The 26,784-nt window shown below is 32.3% G+C and overlaps 1 protein-coding gene across 3 annotated transcripts in view; it reads left to right on the top strand.

The window, feature by feature from the left end:
* SI (sucrase-isomaltase) overlaps positions 1-26,784 on the top strand; it is a 111,786-nt gene continuing 85,002 nt past the window's right edge. For 2 of the 3 annotated variants that reach the window (XR_009697096.1, XM_061168259.1), the window contains exons 1-14: positions 1-96; positions 2,634-2,751; positions 3,965-4,059; positions 5,889-6,006; positions 6,299-6,408; positions 7,327-7,478; positions 8,650-8,821; positions 10,102-10,201; positions 11,499-11,611; positions 14,162-14,287; positions 16,743-16,874; positions 16,960-17,079; positions 18,955-19,068; positions 26,305-26,389. Coding sequence is in view for 2 of the 3 variants with exons in the window: in XM_061168259.1 (XP_061024242.1) it covers positions 2,634-2,751; positions 3,965-4,059; positions 5,889-6,006; positions 6,299-6,408; positions 7,327-7,478; positions 8,650-8,821; positions 10,102-10,201; positions 11,499-11,611; positions 14,162-14,287; positions 16,743-16,874; positions 16,960-17,079; positions 18,955-19,068; positions 26,305-26,389 (1,555 nt within the window). In the remaining variant the exon portion in view is untranslated. Of the gene's footprint in view, positions 97-2,633; positions 2,752-3,964; positions 4,060-5,888; positions 6,007-6,298; positions 6,409-7,326; positions 7,479-8,649; positions 8,822-10,101; positions 10,202-11,498; positions 11,612-14,161; positions 14,288-16,742; positions 16,875-16,959; positions 17,080-18,954; positions 19,069-26,304; positions 26,390-26,784 lie in introns of those variants that run through there. The other variant, XM_061168260.1, reaches the window with a different exon arrangement.

Raw genomic sequence — 26,784 nt, 5'->3', positions numbered from 1 at the left:
CTCAATTTATAGCTGAGCAGTTTTCCCTGATCATTACTTTGGCAGCCTTCCTCAACTCTGGTACAGCAGAGCAGAAAGAACAGACTATGAAATAAGGTAAGTTTAACTATCATATTTCTTTGTTACATTTGAGTTTTCAAGTAATTGTGTGTTCCTTTAATTCATGTTAGCAATATTCCTGTCTATCTTCAATTGTTTAAAATAGCAATGATAACATATTTTCATTTTCCATATTAAATGTATAGCCCCTTGTACTAAAACAGGAAAAAACATTTCTAAAATTTTTTGAAGATAGAAGAATATTTTCTTTGCCCAGCTATTCATTAAAAGTGTCAGACCCAAGTAGAATGATAGCAAGTTTAGTTGAATTGCTCTATATAGATGAAAATAAAGATAAAACATATTTTGAAATTTAGAGAAATACTGTAGGCATGATAAATATATATTTAAGAAAAATATATGCAGAATGGAATCCTACATTTATAAAACACTTAAATCTTTTCTAGCTAATTTTTTAAAGATCAGTCATAATTAGTGATCTTTAAAATTAGTAATAAGTATTACTCATTTTGAAACAAATATACAGAGAAAGGGCATCAGTATACAATTTCTCCAAAAATATTTTGCTTAAAATTACTGCAATCCAAAATACAATTACTGTAATTACCACCTACAGCTTATGAACAACTTTAGTACTGATCATTTATAAGTACTCATATAAATAATTTAATTTTGGTGCATTTTTGTTCTGATTTATTATTTTGTTCTGATTTATTGTTATTGTAATTTTGGTACATTTTGTTCCAATTTACTTAAATTAAAGAGGGTTAGCTTCATGAAAATATGCTTTTTTTTTTAGATTTCCCTTAACAAAAGAAAAGAACAATCATTTTTACTGGCTTCTTGATCTCACAATGAAATTAGTGTGAGAGTTAAACTTATTTCAAGTTAAACATTAAATGCATTTCTGTTGTTTCTCACATAACATTGAGCAACCAGGATTCATTTTCTAAACAGCCTTTTAGATCATGTTGCTTTATTTAAATTTAGCTTACATTCATTCAAGATCTCTGAAGATTACTGATGCAGTAAACAGCTTACATATCTATAATGGGAAATCATAAGCTAAAATTGAATGCTAAATTTTAAACTTTCAATCATAAGGTATAATTTTAAAATTGAGCTTATACTTATTTGATGTTAGGATCTGAACTACTTTCATGATTCTTGCTATTAGGAATGTAACAATACAATGGAGGAAATTTACGTGCGTGAATAATTGCAATAGATATACTATATACTGTTGTAAAATGGGAAGAGAATAGATTTAACTCTTTCTAAAAGTAAGAAAACTTTCACAGATGACATAGTATCTGAACTGGGCATAAATTGGAACTAGAAGAGCAGGTGTGGAAGAATTGAAGAAAGATTAAACAGCATGTACTAAGACATGTTATCCAGAAAAAAATATTTCATTGTTGGAGATAAGGGTAAAATTCTGAAACTTTTCCAGAGGTAGAATCATCAAGACTTGTTGAGTGATTTATTGTGGTAGAAAGATATGGAAGAGAGAAAAAATGTTTTTAGATCTGGACAACTCAGTATATGAACTGACATAGATAGAGGAGAAAGGGTGAGTATAAGAGGGCAAAAAGAAAAATTGATTTTAAAACCAGCAATTTATAAGAGCACTTACTGTGAAAATTCTCAGTTTCTATCTAGGTATATTCCACTGAATTAAAACATATAACAACATAAAATATAGAAAAATCATGGAAGCTTAAAGACAAGGAAAGATAGATTATGATCAAAACTAAGTTAAACAAATAGGCTTTAAAATAATTACTAGAGAAGAACTCTTCCCTACCTACATTTAGGCACCTCAGGATGGTAACTCAAATACATAATGTTATCTGAAATAAATACATTTTTGATTTGAGAGTCTGGTATATTTTGCTATTTGAGAGCAGAGCTTGGCGATCATGTAGTTTAAATGCTTTTTTTAAGCAACAACTCCTAAAGATATAGCATATACATATGTGTGTGTGTATGTGTGTGTCCTGTATATATGTATTTTCTACAACATTTTATATTTGTATTCTTTTATATGTTTATATTTATTTGCCCCATATTTATATTTATATCCTTTTCCACAATATGCTTATAAGAAAGCAGTGCTGAAATTGCAAAGCAATAGTTATAGAGGGAAGAACTGGGGTTTTTTGACTTTGAAAAAATAATATTTTCTCTAAGCCTGAAGTTCATAAAATAAAAGCGTCTCCTTCATACAGTTGTTGTGGAATTAAGGAACACAGTACAAATATAAGCTTTCCTTGACTTGAAAAACGCTCTAAAGAGAGAGCAACTAATCCCTCTTGGAGATCTTTTTCCGTTTATAATTTCATTTCAGTGTACTACTATAATGTTCATCGCTAATTCTGTCTTTTTACTTGAAATTGCATGTGTTGTTTACCCTTTTGCAAATGTGCGTTATTTTAGATTGTAAACTGTTAGAGCTGTCTGCAGCTCTGCTTGCGTTTTGCTTAGTAGAAAAAAATATGTAATTTTATGATAATTATGGTCACTTATTGTATATTCTACATTTCAAATGTATATTCTTTTTCTTTCTTTAGATGGCAAAGAAGAAATTTTCTGGATTGGAAATTTCTCTGATTGTCCTATTTGCTATAGTTACAATAATAGCTATTGCCTTAGTTGTTGTTTTAGCAACTAAGACACCTGCTGTTGAAGGTAAATAATATTGAAAATACTTATACATTATAGTGAGGTTGAGATAAAGTTTACTCCATAATAATTATGGATCTTAAAAAGTAATCTGTAATCTTTATGAAATCTATATGAGATGAAATACTTGAAGAAAGACCTCAGGTAAGTTACAGTTACTCCAGCTATTTCAATGAAGTGTCATTGTAATTAAGAAATCCATATGCTTTGATGTTAATGGCCTTGCTTTAGAACTAGAAAATAGGCAAAAGAAACAAGATATTAATAAACAGCGCAGTAATCTTCTATGGTTACCAGTGAGGTTCTTCTAACTAGCGGGAAATCTCATTAGTCGGGTTTTGCTTTAGCTTTCAGACACTTGCAAGCGGGGTTAGGAAATTTAAGGGGATAACCTCTTTGCCATAGACGCTGTTTTTTTTAAAAGAGTGAGGTCATGTGAGAGAAACAGAGAGAAGGTGAAACAGGCTTGAAGTGTTTATCATTTTTCCTGAATATTTATACCCTAATTTAGAGTTGATGCATGCTACTTTCATCCACCTGATCTACTTTTCCTTTCTTCATCATTCTCTCCTGATTAAATCAGAAGTGGAAAATGCAATTCAAATTATCTTCTAGTCTAACAGTGGTTAGTGTTTTCTGCTGCCTCTTGTCTTGTTTTATCATCTTCTAGTAAACTGAAAGCTTGCTACATTATGAAGCAATCAAATTTATCTTCCCCATCTCTGGTTGCTAGAAAGTCCCTCTCTATTATATTGAGTTGGGATTTTACTTTTTTGCTATTCTCTTCTTTCTCTTCTATTTATGTATCTTCTTCCTCCTAACCTTTTTTTCTTCTCTAATTCTTGTCTCCTTCTCTGCATCCTCTCCCCATATATATTCTCCATACATATTTCTCCATCTTCTTTCTTCATCTCTAAAACACAGTTTGTGAGTGTGGTGCAGGAAACATTTTGTTTCCTTTTGAGTCTACCTTTTAAGACCTTCTGTGAATGTACTTTGATTCTCTTAAGGAAGAGTCAAAGGGCTTTATACAGTTTTAAATATTGTTTGGATCATTTCCTTTTCGTAATTAGAACTTGAATTTATAGGTTTCTTTTAAGTTTAATTTTCATTTTATATATATATATATTTGTGTATACTTTCAATGTATTTGTTACTTGAAAACTTGAAAAGTAAATTTAAAACCATGTTTTGTTTTATTGACTTGTTTCTTTCTCAGAAATCAGTGATACAACCCGAGGCACATGCCCAAGTGTACTAAACGATCCTATCAACCAGAGAATAAACTGCATTCCAGAACGATCTCCCACACAGGTCTGCAACCAAAGTCTTTTATATTTTTCTGAATAGATATATAGTATGAAAATGATATTAAGATAATTATCCAAGATTGGATATATTGCATATTTTTTAAAGTATAGCCATTAATTAGGCCACATTTCTTTTTATTTATGTGTGAACAGATGAAACATAATGGAAATTACTGAGCCTGCTTTTCTGTACTTCAAATTAGCAAGTTAATATTTTTCCATACTTAAAAAGCTATTGTTAAATTTATAATTCTTCATGAAATTCTGTCCTCTCAAACTACTGATTAAAAAGTATAACCTCTGATAAATGTAGAACTTTTGAGAAAGAATATCTACACTCTATTAAAGTGTTTGTGATGATGACCTTAACAAGAAGAATCTGTGGAAAATAAAGTAACATTGATTCTTTTAACTATTTTTTAATTTTTAAAACCATTTATTTTTTTATTATTTGAGGAGAATAATTCAACTGGAGAAAATTAAGTGTAACTAAATGGATTTGCTTAACCCTAAATTGACTCTTCCTTGATCATTATAACTTGTATGGGATTAAAAGGTCAATGAGTGAATGTGTGTATGTGTGTATTCCCATTTTGTGATGTTTATGTCAAAAGTCACACATACTTTAGATTCTTTTAGGTAATGACCCTCCAAAATGCTCAGTCCCCATTGAACTATCATTTTTTATATGCATGTATGCATGTGTATGTGTGTGTGCATGTATGTGTGTGTGTGTGTATGTGTGCTCAGTAGCTCAGTCGTGTCTGACTCTTTGCGCCTCCCTGGACTGAAGCCTGCTAGGCTCCTCTATCCATGGGGTTCTCTAGGCAAGAATACTGAAGTGGGTTGCCATTTCCTCCTCTAGGGATCTTCCCAACCCAGGACTGAACCTGCATCTCCTGTAGTTCCTGCATTTACAGGCAGATTCTTTACCATTGAGCCACCTGGCAAGCCGCTGTGTATATGTGTATCTGATGCCACTTTAATTTGATGTTAAAAATGGGAGAGAATTTAACATGTGTACCGTTAACTGGTAAACATGGAGATTTAAAAAAAAAATTTTTTTTCAAGGCAAATAGCCAAGAAAAAGAGCTCACAAGTATTCAAATTATGAAAATATGTTACACTATTACATTTAAATATTAAGTAGATTTTTTAATTATATCAATGTTAAACACAGCATCACCATGTGACTCAAATTTTACTATCAACATATGTATTTTTTCTTTCCTTTCATGTAATCTTTCCATATAGATCATAAAATTAAGGAGAATTTGTCATTTAACTTTATACATTAGATGTAATGGCAGCCACTAGTTGCAACAACTAGCATATGAACTAGTTTAAATCATATCAAACTAATAATTATCTGGAAATAATGACCTTAAACATTTTACCTAGGCTCAAATTTAAGACCATATCCTCTTTATAGCCTCACTTGCAACTAGATACATAATTAGTACACAATAAATATTTTAGTTCTTCTGCACTGACTACATGGCAACAGAACAGACTATAATTAATTATCTGGAGGGCAGGAATCTTGAAAATAACATGACTTTACAATAATGTGTATTCATATGTAAATTTGATAAATCACAACTCAGAGCATCAATCTCTGATGTAATTCAATTCATCAAATATTTACATTTCTTCAAAGTGAAAGGAACAGAAGAATAAATGATATTTTAGTACATTATGTATTTGAAGAAATGAGTTTTTTTAAATATTCATTCAAACAACTATTGGAATGAGTGAATGTTTGAAAAATAGAGACCAACACATATGATAACAGTACTAATCCTATGATCCCTTTAACAAATGTTTTATCAGACACTTTGTGCAGCTCGAGGTTGCTGCTGGAGGCCATGGAATGATTCTGTTATTCCTTGGTGCTTCTTCGCAAATAACCACGGCTATAATGCTGAGAAAGTAACATCAACAAATGCTGGTGAGAAGTGTTCTATCCTGGTGATCCAACATATTTTAGGTTGAATAAAAAAAGTATATTTAAAATTTTTCATTGGAAAAATATCTTAAAATCAAATAGGAACATGTACACAAGAATGTTCAAATTTGGTATGTTAAGAACTTATTTTTTTTCATGATTCTATCTTCCAAATTAAAAAAAGAAAAGTTTATTTGTGAGACCTACAATAAAATTAGAAAAAATATGAAAATATTTAGCGATTACTAATCATTATAAATAAAACCATAATTCATACAATTTTTTTTTCTTTAAGGACTTGAAGCCAAATTAAAAAGGAAAGCTTCACCTACACTCTTTGGAAATGACATTAACAGCGTTCTCCTCACAATTCAAAATCAGACACGCAATCGTATGCGGTTCAAGGTTTGGTTTTTGTTTCCTAAAGAAAAGTTAATACTAAAGAGCATGTTATGAATATACCCTGTAACCCACTAAGATATTTTCCCTCTTAATAAATGTCTATTCCAAAGAAAAGAACTTATTGGACTAGTTACTCCACTTCTCTGAGACTTCTACTCAGATAGAACACAAGAGCTAGTTCCTCTGGCAGTAGGTTTTAGAGAATTTAATAATATATTCAGCGCAAAATATTTGATACAGTGTCCTGAGAAGAATTAACACTCAATAAACTGTAGTAATTTTTTAAATTGAACTACAGACTGTGATAAAAGATTAGTTTAGAATTTAATTTAAGGAAGCTGTTAATTGTTCTATATATGTGTGACACACTCACTAGTTCTTTTTACTGGTATCACTTCTAGTCATGATTTTAAAGAAACTAATTTCTGCTTTCTCTACCAAATTGTTTGCTAGTATGGTCTTTTGGATTGGCAGTAAAAGCCATGCATCCTTTGTGCAATATCTTTTAGCAACAATTTCACAAAAATTGTTTTTTAAAATAAAATTAAAAATACTTTCATGACTTGTTAGTGAGTGATCATCAAAATAATTAATAATTAAATTCACAAAAATCTACTATTTAAGAATTAACATTTAATAATAGTCTCATGATTTTTTATATTGGTCAATTAAAATTTTATTTGATATAGTACCTTTATAATTAAATAATTCTGTTAATTCTTTAACAGTACTTACAATTTATTCTTTGCATAACCACTCAACAATGTTAAAGTTAAGTTTATGACTAGATTAATAACTCATCTATAAAATTACTAAATTTATTGTTTTGTATTTGGAACTTGCATTTAATATTTAGTTCAGAACTGAAAAATTCAGTAACAGTTTTGAATCAAATAATGATAATTTAAAATATCTTTGCAGATCACTGATCCAAGTAATAGAAGATATGAAGTTCCTCATCAGTTTGTAAAAGAATTTAGTGGAACTGCAGCTTCTGATCCACTGTATAATGTGGAGGTTATACATGATCCATTGAGCATTAAAATTTCTAGAAAAAGCAATAATAAAATTTTGTAAGTAATTATCTTACATTTATGTAAGTTTAAATAATTGGTCAATTTTATTGTATTATCATAGAACCACAAAAGTCTCATTTTTAGGGTGTTTTCAGAAAGAATAAACTTCCTTCCAAAAGAGGGTGGGTGTACATGTTTTCAAATATTATAATATCAAAGAAGCTTTAATTTCTTATGGATGAAATGTACCAGAATATGAATGGAAGTATAGAATGGGCCAACCAAAGTTGAAATGAAGAGCACCACTGATACAATTTTAGCCTTGCATATATTTTACATACCTAAAAAATCTTATATGTCTTTTCCTTGTTATCTATCATATTCTCTCTCAATTGGTAGGATCAAATAGTTACTATTCATAGAGGGACACATTTCCATAGTATTAGAGGATTTTTCATATATGTGTATGAAATTAATTGAATACATTTACACATAATAAATTTAAATAACCATATATGATAATTTAAATGTTATCTGAATGCCTTCATTATAAATGTATTTTGAGGGACATTTCTGGCAAAAAAGTTAGTAATTTTCAATATTGCTGTTCTTGAATTTCCAAGAAAGGTTACTTGGATGATTATCAGGACTTAATCTCAGCAATTACTTTTCTTAAATATATTTTAATGACTTGAAGTTGATTTTATGTTAAATCACAAAAGAAATGCTATCTGACATTTCTCATAGTTTATATTTGATATATATAAAACATGAAACCTTTCTTTTTCAGGAAAAATGATTTTGAACTTAATACATGTATAGAGGTATAGAAACCAATATAGTACTATATTTTAAAACTCTGTCTCTGAGTCAAAGTCAAAACTGGGTTTGAAATTTGGCTCTGCTGCCTACCAGTTTGTCACCTTGAAAACATGAATAAATTTGTCCAAATTGTGCCATCTGTGAATGAAGTTTATAATAATGGTTGTACTTTAGTATTGTAGTAAAGATAAAAGGAGAGAAATGTGTGTGAAGAATAATATTGTTGATAATGAAGCCAATTGTGTTGATGAAATTAACAAGTTTGGTACAATTCATGTGCTCCTAAGAAGTAATCAGAGCTAAAGACTGACATATTTAAAATGAAATATTCTGGTTCATAACATAGATCCATATTTAATAGAGAATTTTATATATTTTTAGCTCTTTTATTTATTTCATGCTACAGGTTTGACACCAGCATTGGTCCCCTGGTATACTCTGACCAGTATTTACAGATCTCAGCCAGACTTCCCAGTGAATACATTTATGGTCTCGGGGAACATATTCATAAGAGATTTCGTCATGATTTATATTGGAAAACATGGCCAATTTTTACTCGGGATCAACTTCCTGGTGATGTAAGGAACTATCTTTCTTGTTGTAAATAAAATAATTATATTTGACAGGAGATAATTCTAGCCTTTTTGAAATCATCATCTTTTTGTTGTCAGTGATATGTACTCCAGAAGCTTCTTTGCTTTAGGGATGAAGATTCATATCAAAGTCCTAAATTAACTAAATAAGTGAACAACAGATTTTATGAATATTTTAAAAGGTATTTCCAATTTATGAATGTTTTCCTTTGACTTTTCACTTTTATATTTTATCAATCACTTTTCAGTTACTCTTGTACTTACACTATCTAGTACTAGTCATTACATAAGAACACTTCCAAACACTTACCATGTTCGACATGGCTTTGTGTGTGTGCTGTCTGTCTATCTAGTGGACATCATGTCCTGCATCTATATCTACTTTTTCCTCTTCCATAACATGATAATCTTTCTTAGTTCACATATTTTTTCCACAAGAAGTTAGTTCTTTATTATTTATACATATCATTAATAGCTCATTTGATCTCACCTCATAAGAAAATTTCCCAAACTCCTCCATGCAGAATTAATCTTTACTTTCTAAAACCTTATTCATATTTTGTTATGACACCATAACAGCTATTATTTGTATATATATATTTCTGCATTTCAAGAGTATGAAGTTTTTTATGACAAATACAATAGCATTAAAAAAACTTTTTAAAATCGATTCATGATTGCTTTGAGTCAAATGTTACTGATTTTAAAAATTCCAGTGCTACTGAAATGAAGGTCGGTTGTTTCAAAGATCCTCATTTGGTGCACAAATGTTAATAAATTTTGCTACTCATCAGCTCTCAACATCTATACTGAAAAAGTTATATGAAGTGGACATCATCTTGGAATTCCGGGCAATACCTTGGGGCATACCTGAGACATGATATATAAACATGCCCTTATCCTATAAAAATGCCATTGCCCTATAAACATGCCATTCCTATCACAGATAGCTTATTTTTTAGTTGAAATATAGTTGATGAATGGCTTATTAAAACTCATTTAATCATCATAAAGCATAAAAGAAAGCTAAATAATCTATTAATAGCATAACATATTGTTATATACTTATATCTTAATGTATTAATAAGTAAAATAAGTCAATGCCTTTTGTGTTACAATGTTTCATATGGTATATATTAGAGACAATTATTATAGAATATAAGGAGTAAATTACAGAAAAAGGTAGGAATACATAAAAGCCATTTAGGTATACTTTTTATTTTAAAGGTATTTTAAGTTTTAATTTTCAAATTCATGCCTTATAGAATAATAATAATTTATATGGCCATCAAACATTCTTCATGTGCATTGAGGATACTTCCGGAAAGTCATTTGGTGTTTTCTTAATGAACAGCAATGCAATGGGTAAGAGTAATTTATCTGATAATATGTTCAAATGAGACTTGAAATGTTTTAACTGTTTTATTTATTCCAGTCATAGATATATTATAGCAGAGTAAACTTTGTTGCTAGTGATTTAGAACGTGAAATTATTATAAGCAAGTTTTATAGTTAGTGAGGGCTTCCTTTGTGTCTCAGGTAAAGAATCTGCCTGCAATGCAAGAGACATGAGTTTGATCCCTGGGTTGGGAAGATCCCCTGGAGAAAGGAAAGGCTACCCATCCCAGTATCCTTTCCTGGAGAATTCCATGCACAGAGGAGCCTGAGATATGGATTTTTGTGTGTCTGTGCTTCTGTTTTGGGGGAAGTATGCTATATTATGATTTACAGGCACTTCCTTTTCCCTCCAGAGCAACATCGAATGTATCCATGTAAATGATTATTCCCATTCCCATAGCCTTGATTGTTAAGATAAATTCATATGCCCTGCAGATTAAAAAAACAAAGGTCTATATGGGGATAAAAAGATAGAAGAATCATATTTCAGTTTATCATAACTCAAGTAATGTAGAACTTTTTATTTTCTAATGCTGTGAATAATGCAATACCTATATTTGATAGATGAATCAGTGATAATTAAAAAAAAATACAAAAATAATCATATTCCAGCAAGAGCAGTGCTCCATATGGTTATTGATACAATTACTATGTTTAACATAAAGAAAAATTAAAACCTTCATAGTTTTATTTTATAGAAATCAACACGTGATATGATCTTTCACAGAATCTTCAATTAAAATAACTAATTGAGATACAATTTCAAAAAGAAATAATTTTTATTATAAAAGGACTGATCCTTTATTCCCTGCTAAGCAGTTTTTAGGTAGCTTTTGCTAACATCTGTAAAAGGAATATCTGGAATAACTTATCATAAACCTCACATGTGGTGGCATTCCACTTTTCTCCTGTATTCTTAAATATCATAAAGTGAAAGTGAAGTCGCTCAGTCGTGTCCAACTCTTTGGGACCCTGTGGACTGTAGCCCACCAGACTCCTCCATCCATGGGATTCTCTAGGCAAGAATACTGGAGTGGGTTGCCATTTCCTTCTATAGGGAATCTTCCCAACCCAGGGATCGAACCCAGGTCTCCTGCATTGCAGGCAGACTTTAACCTCTGAGCTGCCAGGGAAGCCATTAACAATTAAAAAGGCTCTAAAATTATGTGATTAATGTGAAGTACTTTAAGCAGACATTGCAATTATTTTCTCATTATGTACATTTTTACTATATACATATGCTTTTCCAATTTTTGTTTTGTAGAGATTTTCATCCAGCCTACTCCAATAGTAACTTACCGAGTTATAGGTGGAATTCTGGACTTTTATATCTTTCTGGGAGACACACCAGAACAAGTAGTTCAACAGTATCAAGAGGTGTGTTGCAGGTCTATTTTAAAATTTTTTTCTACCATACTTTTCTTTCATCTAACATATTGAAATGATTTTAGCTAAGCTATTGGAGGCCTCTTAGCTGAATATATTTTTATACCTTACCATTTTTCAGATATGAGAGGATACTTTTTATTTTTGTTTTTCTTGTACAATGACTCCTAGATATATTTAGATGTCTATATTTCTGATAACAAATTGTTTCTTTCTTCCAGGCAGCTGAGTTCAGTATTTGGATTTCTTTGAGATGTTACATATTAAACTATGACCTTATTTGATGGGATAAAACAAAATGGGGTATCTTATCTTCATTTGATAAGAATTCTGGAGGCAACTGAGTTTAAAAAAGGGCTAGTGACACTTGCTGTTAATCTACAGTAGGTAAATCCCAGTAAAATTGGCTCTGACACTCAGATTTAGAAGGGCAGATTTTGAAAACATAGTCTGAAGTCTTATACCTTAAACATACTATCTAAACAACTTTCATTTACCTATTAAGTAACATGCTATTGTATATGAGCCCAAGAAAGACTTTAGAAAGGTGAGAAATCAGGATTTATTTTGAGCCTGATTCTAAATGTTTCTCCCATGTAAATTGTTATTCTGTGACTATTAGCATATATAAATCTTGGTGTTATCATGAAAAATAAATCATTTTTGTAGACATAAACTTTGAGAATCATGCCTATTTTTTAAATCTTGTTTTATTGATAAATCTTTTGACATGTAATTCCCATTTCCTAGAATAATCTCAAAGAGAAGTAATTACTATCAAAAAATTTAGTTATGATCTAAAAACCTGAACTAACAGTAGCTAGAGTTTTACCCAATTGAATAATTTACAAAGTCTTGCAATCCCCAAATTGCTGTTCATAAATGTGAATTTCAGAAATGCACACAAAATTTACAGTCTCCATAATGTGAAATCATAGTTATTGTGTATGGTTGTCACACCATCAAAACAGGGAACAGCACATTTTTGAAAGAGTTTAAGATTTTATTTGTGAAATATTAGTTGGGATAGTTGTCTATTACATGCTGAGTAAAGTCTGTGGTCAGCACTACTTGAACTTGAGTCATGTTTGACATGCCAATGCAGCATTCATGCATTAATAATACAGTTATCCACTTGCATACATCATTTTATGGTTAGACTTGAAAAATCTTGAATTAAAAAAAAAAGATGTGTAGAATATAGCACTATTAATCAGTGCTGAATTTCAATGGGGGCACAAATTAGATAGAGAATAGGCAAAAGTAACTATTTCTTGTTTGAAGAAGAACAGAATATACATTCTGTACAAATTAACTCATTAGTGGTGCCAGGATGTCAAAATTGAAAACTTTAATGTGTTTGAATGATCAGATCATTTTATACATTTTAAGGATGATATATACATATACAGTACAAGATGACTAGTACATAAATTAATATAATATATAGCAACACCTATTTTATACACTTTTATGAAAATAAATTATGTGATATGTATAACATACACACACAGAAATTTCAATCACCTGTCTAAATCTTTAAAATTTTATAGAACATAATATGTTTATGAATAGTGTAAACATACTGAGTTTTTGGCAGAGTTTTATTTGATACTAAGTTTTAAAAGATAAATTTAATGCTTAAATTGAAGAGAATACAATGACCCACCATTAGTATTTTTTAAAATTTTTAAATAGTAGTTTTTAGATGTACATGATGAAATCACAGTTCTTTCCCCTAAAATGTATACCTTAACGAGAGAAAAGCCATCATGCCATATAAAGCTATTTGTTTTAATATAACCTAATACTTCATTTTCAGTGAAAAATTTAGTATCAGTTGCACTCATATATCCATGTGCAAAATCCTGTGCTGTGTTGTTTTGATAAGACTCTGGTGGTCTGTTGCGAATGTGCCCTGAGCCTGCTTGGGCTACTAGAGAGTAGGAGGAGAAGGGCCCAATTGGTCCTTGGGGAAGGAAGAAACCAAGGCCCTACATGTGGCTATCAAGAGTACCTTATGAAAGGCTTTGTGGGGAGCCTTGTAGGCATATATTTTATTAATATTTTTGCAAACTAGGAGAGAAATAAGTGCCAAAATGTAACGGAATAGGAATTGTATACATTTAACTTTCTTTTCTTACATGGTATCATTCATTCATTTTGTTGTTACAGGAAGTGGGAGGTGTGGTGGGACAGTTTTCTTGTTCTCTAATCTCATTAATGATATCCTTTTATTCTCTTCTTTAACTTTCCATGCACAGCAAAATACACTCTTATAAATGCTACTTTTTAAAGTGCTACCTTTCTGATGTTTTACACAAAATAAAAGAGGAACATAAACTTGCTAATTGTTTCGTAACACAATTCTAAGAGAATATCTATTTTAGAATGCAGATACCACAAAATCTTTGTTTAAAATATGTAGTTAAAAATGTAGTTAAACTCAAATCGATACTAGAGATACAACAATTAAAAGCATATTAATATTAGTTTCTAATGTTCATTATTGAAAGTAATTAAATATCCATTCACTTCAAGCTCATTGGACGACCAGCAATGCCAGCTTATTGGAGTCTTGGATTCCAGCTGAGTCGCTGGAATTACAAGACACTTGACGTAGTGAAACAAGTGGTACAAAGAAATCGGGCAGCTGGCATACCATTTGTAAGTAGGATGAAGGGTTTGTGGGAATATATATAAAGTTAAATATTTTCACAAAATAATAAATACAGGATATTGTCAGGATTACCATATTTGAAAATATGAGTTCAGTTCAGTTCAATCACTCAGTCGTGACCAACTCTTTGTGGTCCCATGGATTGCAGCACACCAAGCCTCCCTGTCCATTACCAACTCCTGGGATTTATTCAAACTCATGTCTATTGAGTCGGTGATACCATCCAACTGTGTCATCCTCTGTTGTCTCTTTCTCCACCTTCCATCTTTCCTAGCATGAGGGTCTTTTCAAATGAGTCAGTTCTTTGCATCAGTTGGCTAAAGTACTGGGGTTTCAGCTTCAGCATCAGTCCTTCCAATGAATATTCAGGACTAATTTCCTTTAGGATGGACTGGTTGGATCTCCTTGTAGTCCAAGGGACTCTCAAGAGTCTTCTCCAATACCACAGTTCAAAAGCATCAATTCTTTGGTGCTCAGCTTTCTTTATAGTCCAATTCTTACATCCATACATGACTACTGGAAGAACCATAGCTTTGACTAGATGGACCTTTGTTGGCAAAGTAGTCTCTGCTTTTTAATAAGCTGTCTCGGTTATCATAACTTTTCTTCCATGGAGCTTGCACCTTTTAATTTTATGGCTGCAGTCACCATCTGCAGTGATTTAGGAGCCCAGAAAAATAGTCTGTCACTGTTTCCACTGTTTCCCCATCTATTTCCCATGAAGTGATGGGACCAGATGCCATGATCTTAGTTTTCTGAATGTTTTTAAGCCAACTTTTTCACTCTCCTCTTTCACTTTCATCAAGATGTTTTTTAGTTCTTCTTCGCTTTCTGGCATAGGGGTGGTTATCACCTGCATAGCCAAGGTTATTGATATTTCTCCCAGCAATCTTGATTCCAGCTTGTGCTTCATCCTGTATAGCATTTCTCATGATGTACTTTGCATATAGGTTAAAAAGCAGGGTGACAATATACAACCTTGACATACTCCTTTTCCTATTTGCAACCAGTCTGTTGTTCCATGTCCACTTCTAACTGTTGTTTCTTGATCTGCATACAGATTTCTCAGGAGGCAGGTCAGGTGGTCTGGTATTCCCATCTCTTGAAGAATTTTCCACAGATGTTGTGATATACACAGTCAAAGGCTTTGGCATATCAATAAAGCAGAAGTAGATATTTTTCTGAAACTTTCTTGCTTTTTCAATGATCCAACAGATGCTGGTAATTTGATCTCTGATTCCCCTGACTTTTCTAAATCCAGCTTGAACATAGTTCATGTACTGTTGAAGCCTGGCTTGGAGAATTTTGAGCATTACTTTGCTAGCATGTGAGATGAGTGCAACTGTGCAGTAGTTTGAGCATTCTTTGGCATTGCCTTTCTTTGGGATTGGAATGAAAACTGACCTTTTCCAGTCCTGTGGCCACTGCTGAGTTTTCCAAACTTGCGAGCATATTGAATATAGCACTTTTAAAGCATCATCTTTTAGGATTTGAAATAATGCAACTGGAATTCCATCACCTCCACTAGCTTTGTTAGTAGTGATGCATCCTAAGGCCCACTTAGATTTGCATTCCAGGATGTCTGGCTCTAGGTGAGTGATCATTCCATTGTGATTATCTGGGTCATGAAGATCTTTTTTGTACAGTTCTTCTGTGTATTCTTGCCACTTCTTCCTAATATCTTCTTCTTCTGTTAGGTCCATGTTATTTCTATCCTTTATTGTGATCATCTTTGCATGAAATGTTCCCTTGGTATCTCTAATTTTCTTGAAAAGATCTCTAGTTTTCCCCATTCTATTGTTTTCTTCTATTTCTTTGCACTGATTACTGAGGAAGGTTTTCTTATCTCTCCTTGTTCCTCTTTGGAACTCTGCATTCAAATGGGTATATCTTTTCTTTTCTCCTTTGCCTTTCACTACTCTTCTTTTCATAGCTGTTTGCCAAATATAGACATAGGTTATTAAGCAGCTTATTAATGATGAAGTACACTTTATGTCCATACACAGTGCCCAGGTGTACCTGAATTTTGAGAACGGATTATGAGTTGTACTAGAATAGAACATATGTTGAAGTACAGACAAAATTATATTGTTTTTTAAATATACTTTTAGAGTTTGTATACTTTTAATGTAATAAAATTTTATGTATTTTATTTAATGTTAAGATTTTTGTTTTTTATACAATAAGCCCATATATATACATATACATGTGTATATAACATAATACATACCGAGTGACCATCAATGAAACAAATGTGAATAATCATTAGAGAAACTAGCTTTATAAGCCATATCATTGTGTCTTTAGTGAAATAAAAGAGATCTAAGTTCATTTACCTTTTAATCATTAAATTTATAATAGAAATTCTTTGGACTTTAGGGTTGACGTGATTAGAGGATTCTTTTAGTATTGTTTTTTGAAATATACTCTGCTAATTTTTAGGATACACAAATCACTGATATTGACTATATGGAAGACAAGAAAATCTTTACTTATGATCAAGTTGCATTCAACGGCCTACCAGAATTTGTTCAAAATTTGCATGCCCATGGGCAGAAATATGTCATCATCTTGGTAATAACTTAACATATGCATTAATTTTTAGTATGTGCACATTTTAAAATTAATTGATTTTCTAGTTTCTTCTTTCTATTATTAGGACCCTGCAATTTCCATAGAGAAACGTGTGAATGGGGCAGCATATGAATCCTATGATAGGGGAACTGCCCAAAAGGTGTGGGTAAATGAGTCAGATGGGACTACAGCAATTATTGGAGAGGTAAATTATGATATTCATTACATTTGTGTTGCTTGGATTTTCCATTGTACAACAACAAGTGTTTCTGAGTGTGTGTATGTATGCATGTGTTTCAGAGAATTTACTTGCTTTCAAATCTGGATTTGCTATTTTAATTGCATAGAGAAGCTTTAGGGTAAATATTCCAGTTATCTCTAAAACAGTTTTTGTAAGGAGGCAGATAATTTTCAGTGATAGAAGCAATGAAATTAATTATACAAATATGATAAATACTTTGATTACAGCAATTCTCATAATTTGATGTAAAATAATTGCATGTATAAATTGAGTACTTACATGTTGGATAATAAGATTTATGGTGTACATCTTTACAATAAAATCATCAGATATCTATGATTAAAATTATTTTTAATACTTTAATTTGAAAAAAAGCCAATTTGAGATGGCTTTAATGTTTAAATTTCCTTTTCCAATTTTAACTTTCCTTATATCACAGAACTAATAAGGAGCAGTGTGAAGAAAATGCCTGGCTCCCAAAGGCATAATTTTTAATCAAGATAAATATTCTTCTAGAGAATAGAGACAGCTTTATAAGACATACCAAGAACCATAATGTGTAGATACATTGACCTGATAATTCCAATTCTGTAATTTAGTCAAGGGAAATGAAACAGGAGAAAGTATCAACCTATAGAAACATATTTATTATAGCTTTATTTATAACAATAAAGACTAAATAAGACAACAATAAGACTACATAAATATATTTACAGCAATAAAGACTATACTAACCATCATTTTTTTAAATCACATTTACCAAAGTTAAAATTTCTGATGAAAATTTTCTTAATTATGAGCTCCATCAGGAAACAAAATCCAATATTCCTCCCTATAATGTCAGTAATATCTTAAAAAATACATTTTGTTAAGACCTTTACCAGGACTCCGCTGGTAGCTAAGTAGGTAAAGAATCTGTCTGCAATGCAGGAGACCTGGGTTCAATCCCTGGGTCAGGAAGATCCTCTGGAGAAGGAAATGTTAACCCACTCCAGTATTCTTGCCTGGAGAATCCCATGGACAGAGGAGCCTGGCAGGCTACAGTCCATAGGGTTGCAAGAGTCGGACAGAACTTAGCGGCTAAACCACTACCAAGACCTGTTCTGTTAAATATAGACAGATCTGATCATTAATATGCATAATTTGGATATAAAACAATATTATTTGTCCCAATACATCTGAAATTGAATTTATCTTTCTGAATGTCATTATTTTATATGGTAAGTAAAATAATATGAAGAAGCATAAATCATAAATAGGCAGTGTAGTACATTTAGTGTTTAATAGCATGGAATTGGATACGAGATTGCCTGGATATGTGATTGGATATGAGATTCCTTCTGTACTACTTATTAGCAAGTGACTTTGAAAAGCCACTTCATCACTTCTTTCATCAGTAAAATGGGTTTAATTATACTACTTACCTCATCTGTAAAGTGATGATAAAAATAATACCTAGTTCCTAAAGTTCTAGTGAAGGTATAATGAAGTAATAATTAAAAGCATCAGAGTAGTCCTAAGAACATCATAATTGAGTGGCTAAGCGCACACACAAATATAAATAAATACACAAAGAACCTTTTAGCTTAAATTTCTTGGAAACATATGCCTTTGGAAATGCACTAATGTAATTTCTTTTATCAGAGAGTGAATATGTCCATGCTTTCAAGTAGACCTAAGATTATTGTAAATATAGGTGGTCCATGGATCACATATACCTAAAGAAGTACAATGTCATAACTTTAAGAATTTTTTACTCTTCCTCTTCACTCAGTCTGAATTTCCATTATTTATGTTTTCTTTTACTTTTGTGTATATGAGAATAATCTGTTCTTCCAGGTATGGCCAGGATTAACAGTATACCCTGATTTCACAAATCCAAGCTGCATAGAATGGTGGGCAAATGAATGCTACCTTTTTCATCAACAAGTGAATTATGATGGACTTTGGATTGTAAGTAGTTATTTTAGACTTGTGATTTAGGACAATGAACATAGAATTATTTTTTCATAAACTAATTATAAGTTCAACAAGATGTACTTTATAATGTATCAAGCATAAAATAATGTTATCATTTTTCTAGAATGTATAAATATCATACCTGTCATGTTCATGGGTCAGAAAAAGAATACAAACTACAAACTATTAATTGAGATTTTTATCATCTAATAATATTCTTTATAGAATAAAGTTTATTTCTGTAACTAAGGGGTTATATTTTTATGACTAATAATTTAAGTTGAAAATATTTAACAAAATTTGTAGTGCAACTTCAAAAACATTTACTAATGGCTGCAGTAGTTGAACAATTGCAGCAACATGGGCTTGAACAAGCTCTTATCCTTTAGAAACTTTCTTTTAATAAGTTATGAGTAGAACAAATCAATATTGGCAATAAGTTGAGTTTTATCTCAAGACAGATGACAACAATAAACAGACAAAATTGTATGTTTACTGGTAAAGTTATTAAAGGAAAACACTAATGTTTAAAAGTTTCTTTGGATAAAACTTTTACATCTGTAGCTATTGATGCCTGCTGGTAGGTTTATGATTTAAAATAATAATAATCGTAGTCAATAATTTAGTGTCTTTTGTTCAAGATACTTGGCCTCCATGGTGGTTCAATGGTAAATAAACTGCCTGCAATGCAGGAGACACAGATCTGATTACTGGGTTGGGTAGATTCCCTGGAGAAGGAAATGGCAACCCACTCCAATATTCTTGCCTGAATGGACAGAGGAGCCTGGCAGACTCTAAAACTATAATAACATTTGGGGAATGAAATTACTCGGTAATCCAAGAACTCTGTATTTCAGGAAAAAAAAATATCTAATAATTTTGGACACAGAACATCAGCCATGTTTTACAAAGTTATTACAGCTGTACAAAATTTTGGAAGGCGAAATAATGGATATCTGGGAATAGTTAAATTTTTTGACCTTTGAGGTCACGGCATCTCCACTTACCTGAAATTTTCACTATTAATTCAGTCATTATTAAATTATTCATCTAATCATTTATTTACCCAATCAATTACAGGTGTTTATTTTTCACCACTTTAACAACATAAAGTTGACTAAAAGATTAGCATAACCTTCAGAATTCTTATGATGATAACAGAATGAAAATGGAGAGGCATTTAGTTATTTGACAAAAAATTAGTGAGATTGCAATGATGATACCTAGCTGCTTGCATTTTATTTTCATGATTTACTTTCTGTCTTTTTAATAAAATTTAAAATTATCAGATGCTCCATGCAACACAGTTATTGGTGAGATAATATAATTTCACCCTCAAACTCATAAGGCATACTGTCATCTAACAATCCTCTCTTTTGTCTTTTTACCAGTTAAATTTCCATTTATCCTCAGTGAATACTCCATTTTACTAACAGCTCTTATCTATAGAGAGGACCTCTCTTTCTCCTTTATAGAGATAATTGAAGACTATGACATGAACTGTCTCCACTTCCCACCCCAACCTATCAAAAGCCAGCATCCCTCCTCTTTTTCTTCCTTTTCAATTGATGAAGTGGCTCTTACTCCAGTCAGTATCAGTCCTCCCATGTGGATTTTTCTTTCCTTTCTGTGCAGCTTGCTTCCTATATTTTTAAATGTCTTTTGCTAATGATTTATTTCACTTTATTCTATTTAAGTCTTCTTTATGATGAAGAATAAAGAGGGGTAGGGAATCCTTGACCATACTTGTCACCATCAATCCTTCCTCATTTCTTTATTTCCTTTTTTAGCCACAATTCTTGATAGAATCAACAATACTCAGTGCTGGCAGAAATGACCAATAAAAGAAAAAAAAATCTCCTCCTGAGATTCGTTTTCAATTCTAGCTCCAATTTCAATTGCTTTATTTAAATTAGAAGTGCCTTCTTTCCTTTCTTTTCCTTTCTTTGTCTTTCATTGTTTCTTTTTTTCCCTCCCTCTCTCCCTTTCTTTCTTCCTTCCTTCCTTCCTTTCTTTCCTTTTATTGCATAGGAAACAATTTGAGTCCATTGGATCAGAGTTATAAGTATAAGTGACATTTAGCCATAGCGCAAGAGAATTTAACTGTGCTATAAAAAGAAAATACTCCATTTCCCAAGTCTATTGAAGACTGAAATACTTGATTCATATCCAAAGAGAGGGAGGGATTGGAAGAGGGCATCTGAGGAAGTCAGAGTAGTTATAACACTAACACAGAAGCATTTTGACTAATTAAAAAACAAACAAAAAAAACCCCAAAACACAACATGATAACCAGTATGATTTCAAAGCTCATTAAATATCACCAAATTCATTTCTATTCTGTTCATGTACATGCTGAGGTTGCTTCAGTCTTGTCCAACTCTTTGCAACCCTATGGACTATACTCTTCCCAGCTCCTCTGTCCGTGGGCTTCTCCAGGCAAGACTACTGGAGTGGGTTGCCACACCTTCCTCCAGGGGATCCTCCCAACCCAGAGACCAAACCCAGATTTCTTAAGTCTCCTGCATTAACAGGCAGGTTCTCTACCATTAGCGCCACCATACATTGGGTTTATGTAGTGGATATTGTTTCCAGCTCTAACCTAAATAACTGCCAAATTCTAGTACTAGTTGTTTCTCTACTCTTTTCATTTTATTCAGATTATTTTTTGTGACAATGAAAAATTATTTTCATGTCAAATTTTAAAATATTTGTATAATTTTATAATTTGGTAGATTTTTAATTTAAATTCAATGCTAATGCTTTTTAATTTTAAATGTTAAAATCACTTCAGAAAATGTTATGAGCTTAATTGAAACAGAAAAATAGATTTTTTACATATAAGCATACATTACAGTTGAATTATCTTTTTTGTATCATTTTTAAGATAATCTCCTAATATTTTAGAAATAAGAGCCAACTGCATTTGGAACAATTGACTGAAACTGTGATTTCAAAATAAAAGTGTTAGTCAATATTTTTAAAATTCAAAGAACATTTCCATTTTTTTCCTGAAAAAGTAGGCATATTTTTTAACACATTATTATTGTTTTATTCTTTAAAATCTGAACAACTGAGTTTTCCCATAAAGAATTCTAATAATTTAATATATAGTGTTGGGAAACTTAAAATTCATTGAGAAAATATATCCAAATACGTTCAATGTATTCCCAAATAACTGAAGGCTTAATTGGATATGTTCTCTCAACATTTCATAAGATTCTTAGAAAAAAATTGATTATTTAAATTTCTTTGAAAATAAGGGCATTTTCATTTAGATTTCTGGAAAAGGAAATGGCAACCCACTCCAGTACTCTTGCCTGGAAAATCCCATGGACTGGGAAGCCTGATAGGCTAAAGTCCATAGGGTCGCAAACAGTCGGACACGACTGAGAGATTTCACTTCACTTCATTTAGATTTAGTTTAAATGTGAAGTTATGTAAGGTCACCAGATTATTATACAATTTTCAATGGAATTTATAAAGTACCCCTAAAAATGCCATTGCCAATTTCTATAAATAGTCATTACTAGACTTGAGATGATTTTAATACCTGAAAAACTGTAGGAGTACATCTTACTATCAATTCACTGAGTTCTTTGCCTCAAAATTTACAAAACTTTCAATCTGACTTTAATGTTGAAAATGCTAATCAAATTCACTTTTTACGTGACATTATACAAACTGTAGAAAATTCTGAAAGAGATGGGAATACCAGACCACCTGACCTGCCTCTTGAGAAATCTGTATGCAGGTCAGGAAGCATCAGTTAGAACCTGACATGGACCAACAGACTGGTTCCAAATAGGAAAAGGAGTATGTCAAGGCTGTATATTGTCACTCTGCTTATATGCAGAGTACATCATGAGAAACGCTGGGCTGGAGGAAGCACAAGCTGGAATCAAGATTGCCGGGAGAAATATCACTAACCTCAGATATGCAGATGACACCACCTTTATGGCAGAAAGTGAAGAGGAACTAAAAAGCCTCTTGATGAAAGTGAAAGAGGAGAGTGAAAAAGTTGGCTTAAATCTCAGCATTCAGAAAACTAAGATCATGGCATCTGGTCCCATCACTTCATGGGAAACAGATGGGTAAACAGTGGAAACAGTGTCAGACTTTATTTTTCTCGGCTCGAAAATCACTGCAGATGGTGATTGCAGCCATGAAATTAAAAGACACTTACTGCCTGGAAAGAAAGTTATGACCAACCTAGACAGCATATTAAAAAGCAGAGACATTACTTATCCACAAAGTTCTGTCTAGTCAAGGCTATGGTTTTTTCAGTGGTCATGTATGGATGTGAGAGTTGGACTGTGAAGAAAGCTGAGCACCGAAGAATTGTTGCTTTTGAACTGTGGTGTTGGCGAAGACTCTTGAGAGTCCCTTGGACTGCAAAGAGATCCAACCAGTCCATCCTAAAGGAGATCAGTCCTGGGTGTTCACTGGAAGGACTGATGCTGAAGCTGAAACTCCAATACTTTGGCCACCTGATGGGAAGAGCTGACTCATTGGAAAAGACCGTGATGCTGGGAGAGACTGGGGGCAGGAGGAGAAGGGGACAACAGAGGATGAGATGGCTGGATGGCATCACCGACTCGATGGACATGAGTTTGAGTCAACTCTGGGAGTTGGTGATGGACAGGGAGGCCTGGCGTGCTGCGATTCATGGGGTCTCAAATAGTCGACACAAGTGAGCGACTGAACTGAAGTGAACTGACTGAACATCACTTAAATCATTTGAATATGTTAGAGAAAAGTATTTTCAGAATTCTGAAAGAGCAAAAATACAAAATACATTAAAAGAAATACAAGTCAATTCCTTCAAATTATGGGTAATAAGTTCAGCTTATTAATAATATAATATTGCCAAATAGATATGACATTTTAATTAAAAATAATCAAATATCAAATGCTATCCATTTGTTGTAGAATATAGTTAAAATCACATAAATGATTAAATTTCATTTTATTTTATTATTATATAATAATAATTTATTATTTTATTATGCTATATATATTAAATTATTTTATTTAATTGAATAAGATAAAGTATATTTTGAGTGAATGCTAAAATTTTATTGCAAGTTTGCAAATACACAGTTCAAGTAGAATAACATTAGCATCAGAGTTAAATGTTTGCTCCTGCATTTCTTCAGTGATATTATATACAAGAGTTAATAAAATATTTTAGAAAAAGACTTAATATTTAAAATAATACAACTCAGTTCCATTTATGAATTTCAGTACTTGATGCTATGTTTAAATTTAATTCAATTTGTGCAATCAATAAGAACAAATATTTATGTTTATCTAAAATTATTATCTGTTCAACTATAGTATCTCTTTGTAATAATTCTACTGGACATATGACAGCAACATTGAATATATTAGGTACTTTCAATAAAATAACCCCAATGTATACTTTCGAATAACTACCTAATTGTTTTTGTTTGTGGCTCTTAAGAAAACAAAAATGTGTGTCAAAATGAGAAATCATATCTTCTCCCTGAATGGCCTTAATTTTTTACATTAATTCCATCTGAGCATCATGTGGATTGAAGAAGGGAAGAGTAATGAAGAGAATATGTTTCCTCTGAGGAAAACCAAATCAACAAAGGAATTGACTGAGTTTGATACCTTTGTGAGAGCAGAAGCAACATATTGTAGAGATGTGGGAACTAAGAGTGAAAAATATAGAGAAGTTTGGTGCATTAACAGGGAAGGAGAAAGACACACATTTCCTGAGCATGTTGTAAAAGATTTTATCTGAATTATATGTTTTAGTCCAAAGATTTTACTCAACTGTTTGTGGACAGAGAACCAGTAAGTAGGAAGACAACATTGAGGCCTCAGTTTACAAAGCAAGAAAATCCATAGACACAATACCCCACAGCTCTGACTCCAAAAGGTATCTAGATCACTGGTTCTTATAATGTGGTCCAGCAGCCCTCAGTTCAGTTCAGTTCAGTTGCTCAGTTGTGTCCGACTCTTTGCGACCTCATGAATAATAGCACGCCAGGCCTCCCTGTCCATCACCAACTCCTGGAGTTTACTCATACTCATGTCCATCGAGTCAGTGATGCCATCCAGCCATCTCATCCTCTGTCGTCCCCTTCTCCTCCTACCCCCAATCCCTCCCAGCATCAGGGTCTTTTTCAATGAGTCAACTCTTCGCATGAGGTAGTCAAAGTATTGGAGTTTCAGCTTCAGCATCAGTCCTTCCAGTGAACACCCAGGACTGATCTCCTTTAGGATGGACTGGTTGGACCTCCTTGCAGTCCAAGGAACTCTCAAGAGTCTTTGCCAACACCACAGTTCAAAAGCAACAATTCTTCGGTGCTCAGCTTTCTTCACAGTCCAACTCTCACATCCATACATGACCACTGCCCTAGGGTTCCCTGAAACTCTTCCAGGGATTCAACAAGGTCAGAGCCATTTTTATTAGAATACTAAAATGCTATTCACCTTTTTTGTATTTTCACTCTCTCATGAAAGTGTAGGAGCTGTGTTAGTCACTCAGTCATGTCTGACTCTTTGCGACCCCATATAGCCCACCAGGCTTCTCTGTCCATCAGATTTTCCAGGGAAGAATACTGAAGTGGGTTCCCATTCCCTTCTCCAGGGGATTTTCTCAACCCAGCGATCAAACCCAGGTCTCCTGAATTGCAGGCAGATTGTTTACAGTCTGAGCAACCAGGGAAGCCCAGGCAAAAAGTGCTGTGTCTAGCTAGGCACACAATAGAAACTAGATAAATGCCAGCTGAAGTTAATAAGCTATGCTAAATAAAAGAATGTGCTGGAAATATGTACAATGATAAGTTCAGTGAGAAGATCAATACAGTTATTTTAAAAGACAGTTGCTTAATACATTTAATGTAATATGATTAATGCTTTATATGTATTTTAAATAAGGTATATCAAATATATTTTGGTTGCATATAATCTTTTAATCCCATCAAGATACCTCTGTTATCTGATATATACATTTATGCAAACACAAGTAATACTTTTTCTCACTATAATAACTTGTTCATACTAGAAGTAGAATCAAGCAGTGAGAATAGTTAAACAAGCTTGTTTGTAGGCTGGTAGTTTATATTTGCCTTCTTGGAGTAGAAGAATGTCATGGTGGCTCTTGATAAAATATTTACAAATAAATAGAGACTTGCTGTAAATATGATTTACAACTACTTGAAATCTACTGTTCTTTATCTTATATCCATTCAGGACATGAATGAAGTTTCCAGCTTTGTTCAAGGTTCAAAGAAAGGATGCAGTGCTAACAACCTGAATTATCCACCTTTTACTCCCGGTAAATTTCAGTTATTTCTTACAGTTAATTAGAAAAACTATATTTATTTACTGGTAAATTCAAGCATATATTTCTAAATTACAGATATTGATATAATTTTGAGACCATGAAATAACTGTGGTGTTTGTTTTTGGCCAAAATATTTATGCCTAAGGAAAGGAACACATTTTAAAATTTTGGTATAGAATATTTTGTCTTTACCACTGATGAATTGCCCATGATTAAATGATAAATGAAAGAAATAAACTTTGTTTGAAATCATAATTTAAGTGATAAAATTTTTTCCTTGAGCACTGTGATGTAATTCTGTGTCATTTTGCAGTTCAGTTCAGTCACTCGGTCGTGTCCTCCTCTCTGAAACCCTATGGAATACAGCACACCAGGCCTCTCTGTCC

This window comes from Dama dama, chromosome 19, assembly GCF_033118175.1.
Source record: "Dama dama isolate Ldn47 chromosome 19, ASM3311817v1, whole genome shotgun sequence".
NCBI classification, from domain to species: Eukaryota; Metazoa; Chordata; class Mammalia; order Artiodactyla; family Cervidae; genus Dama; species Dama dama.
The sequence above is the reverse complement of the archived record's forward strand: the minus strand, read 5'-3'. Positions and strand labels throughout refer to the sequence as shown.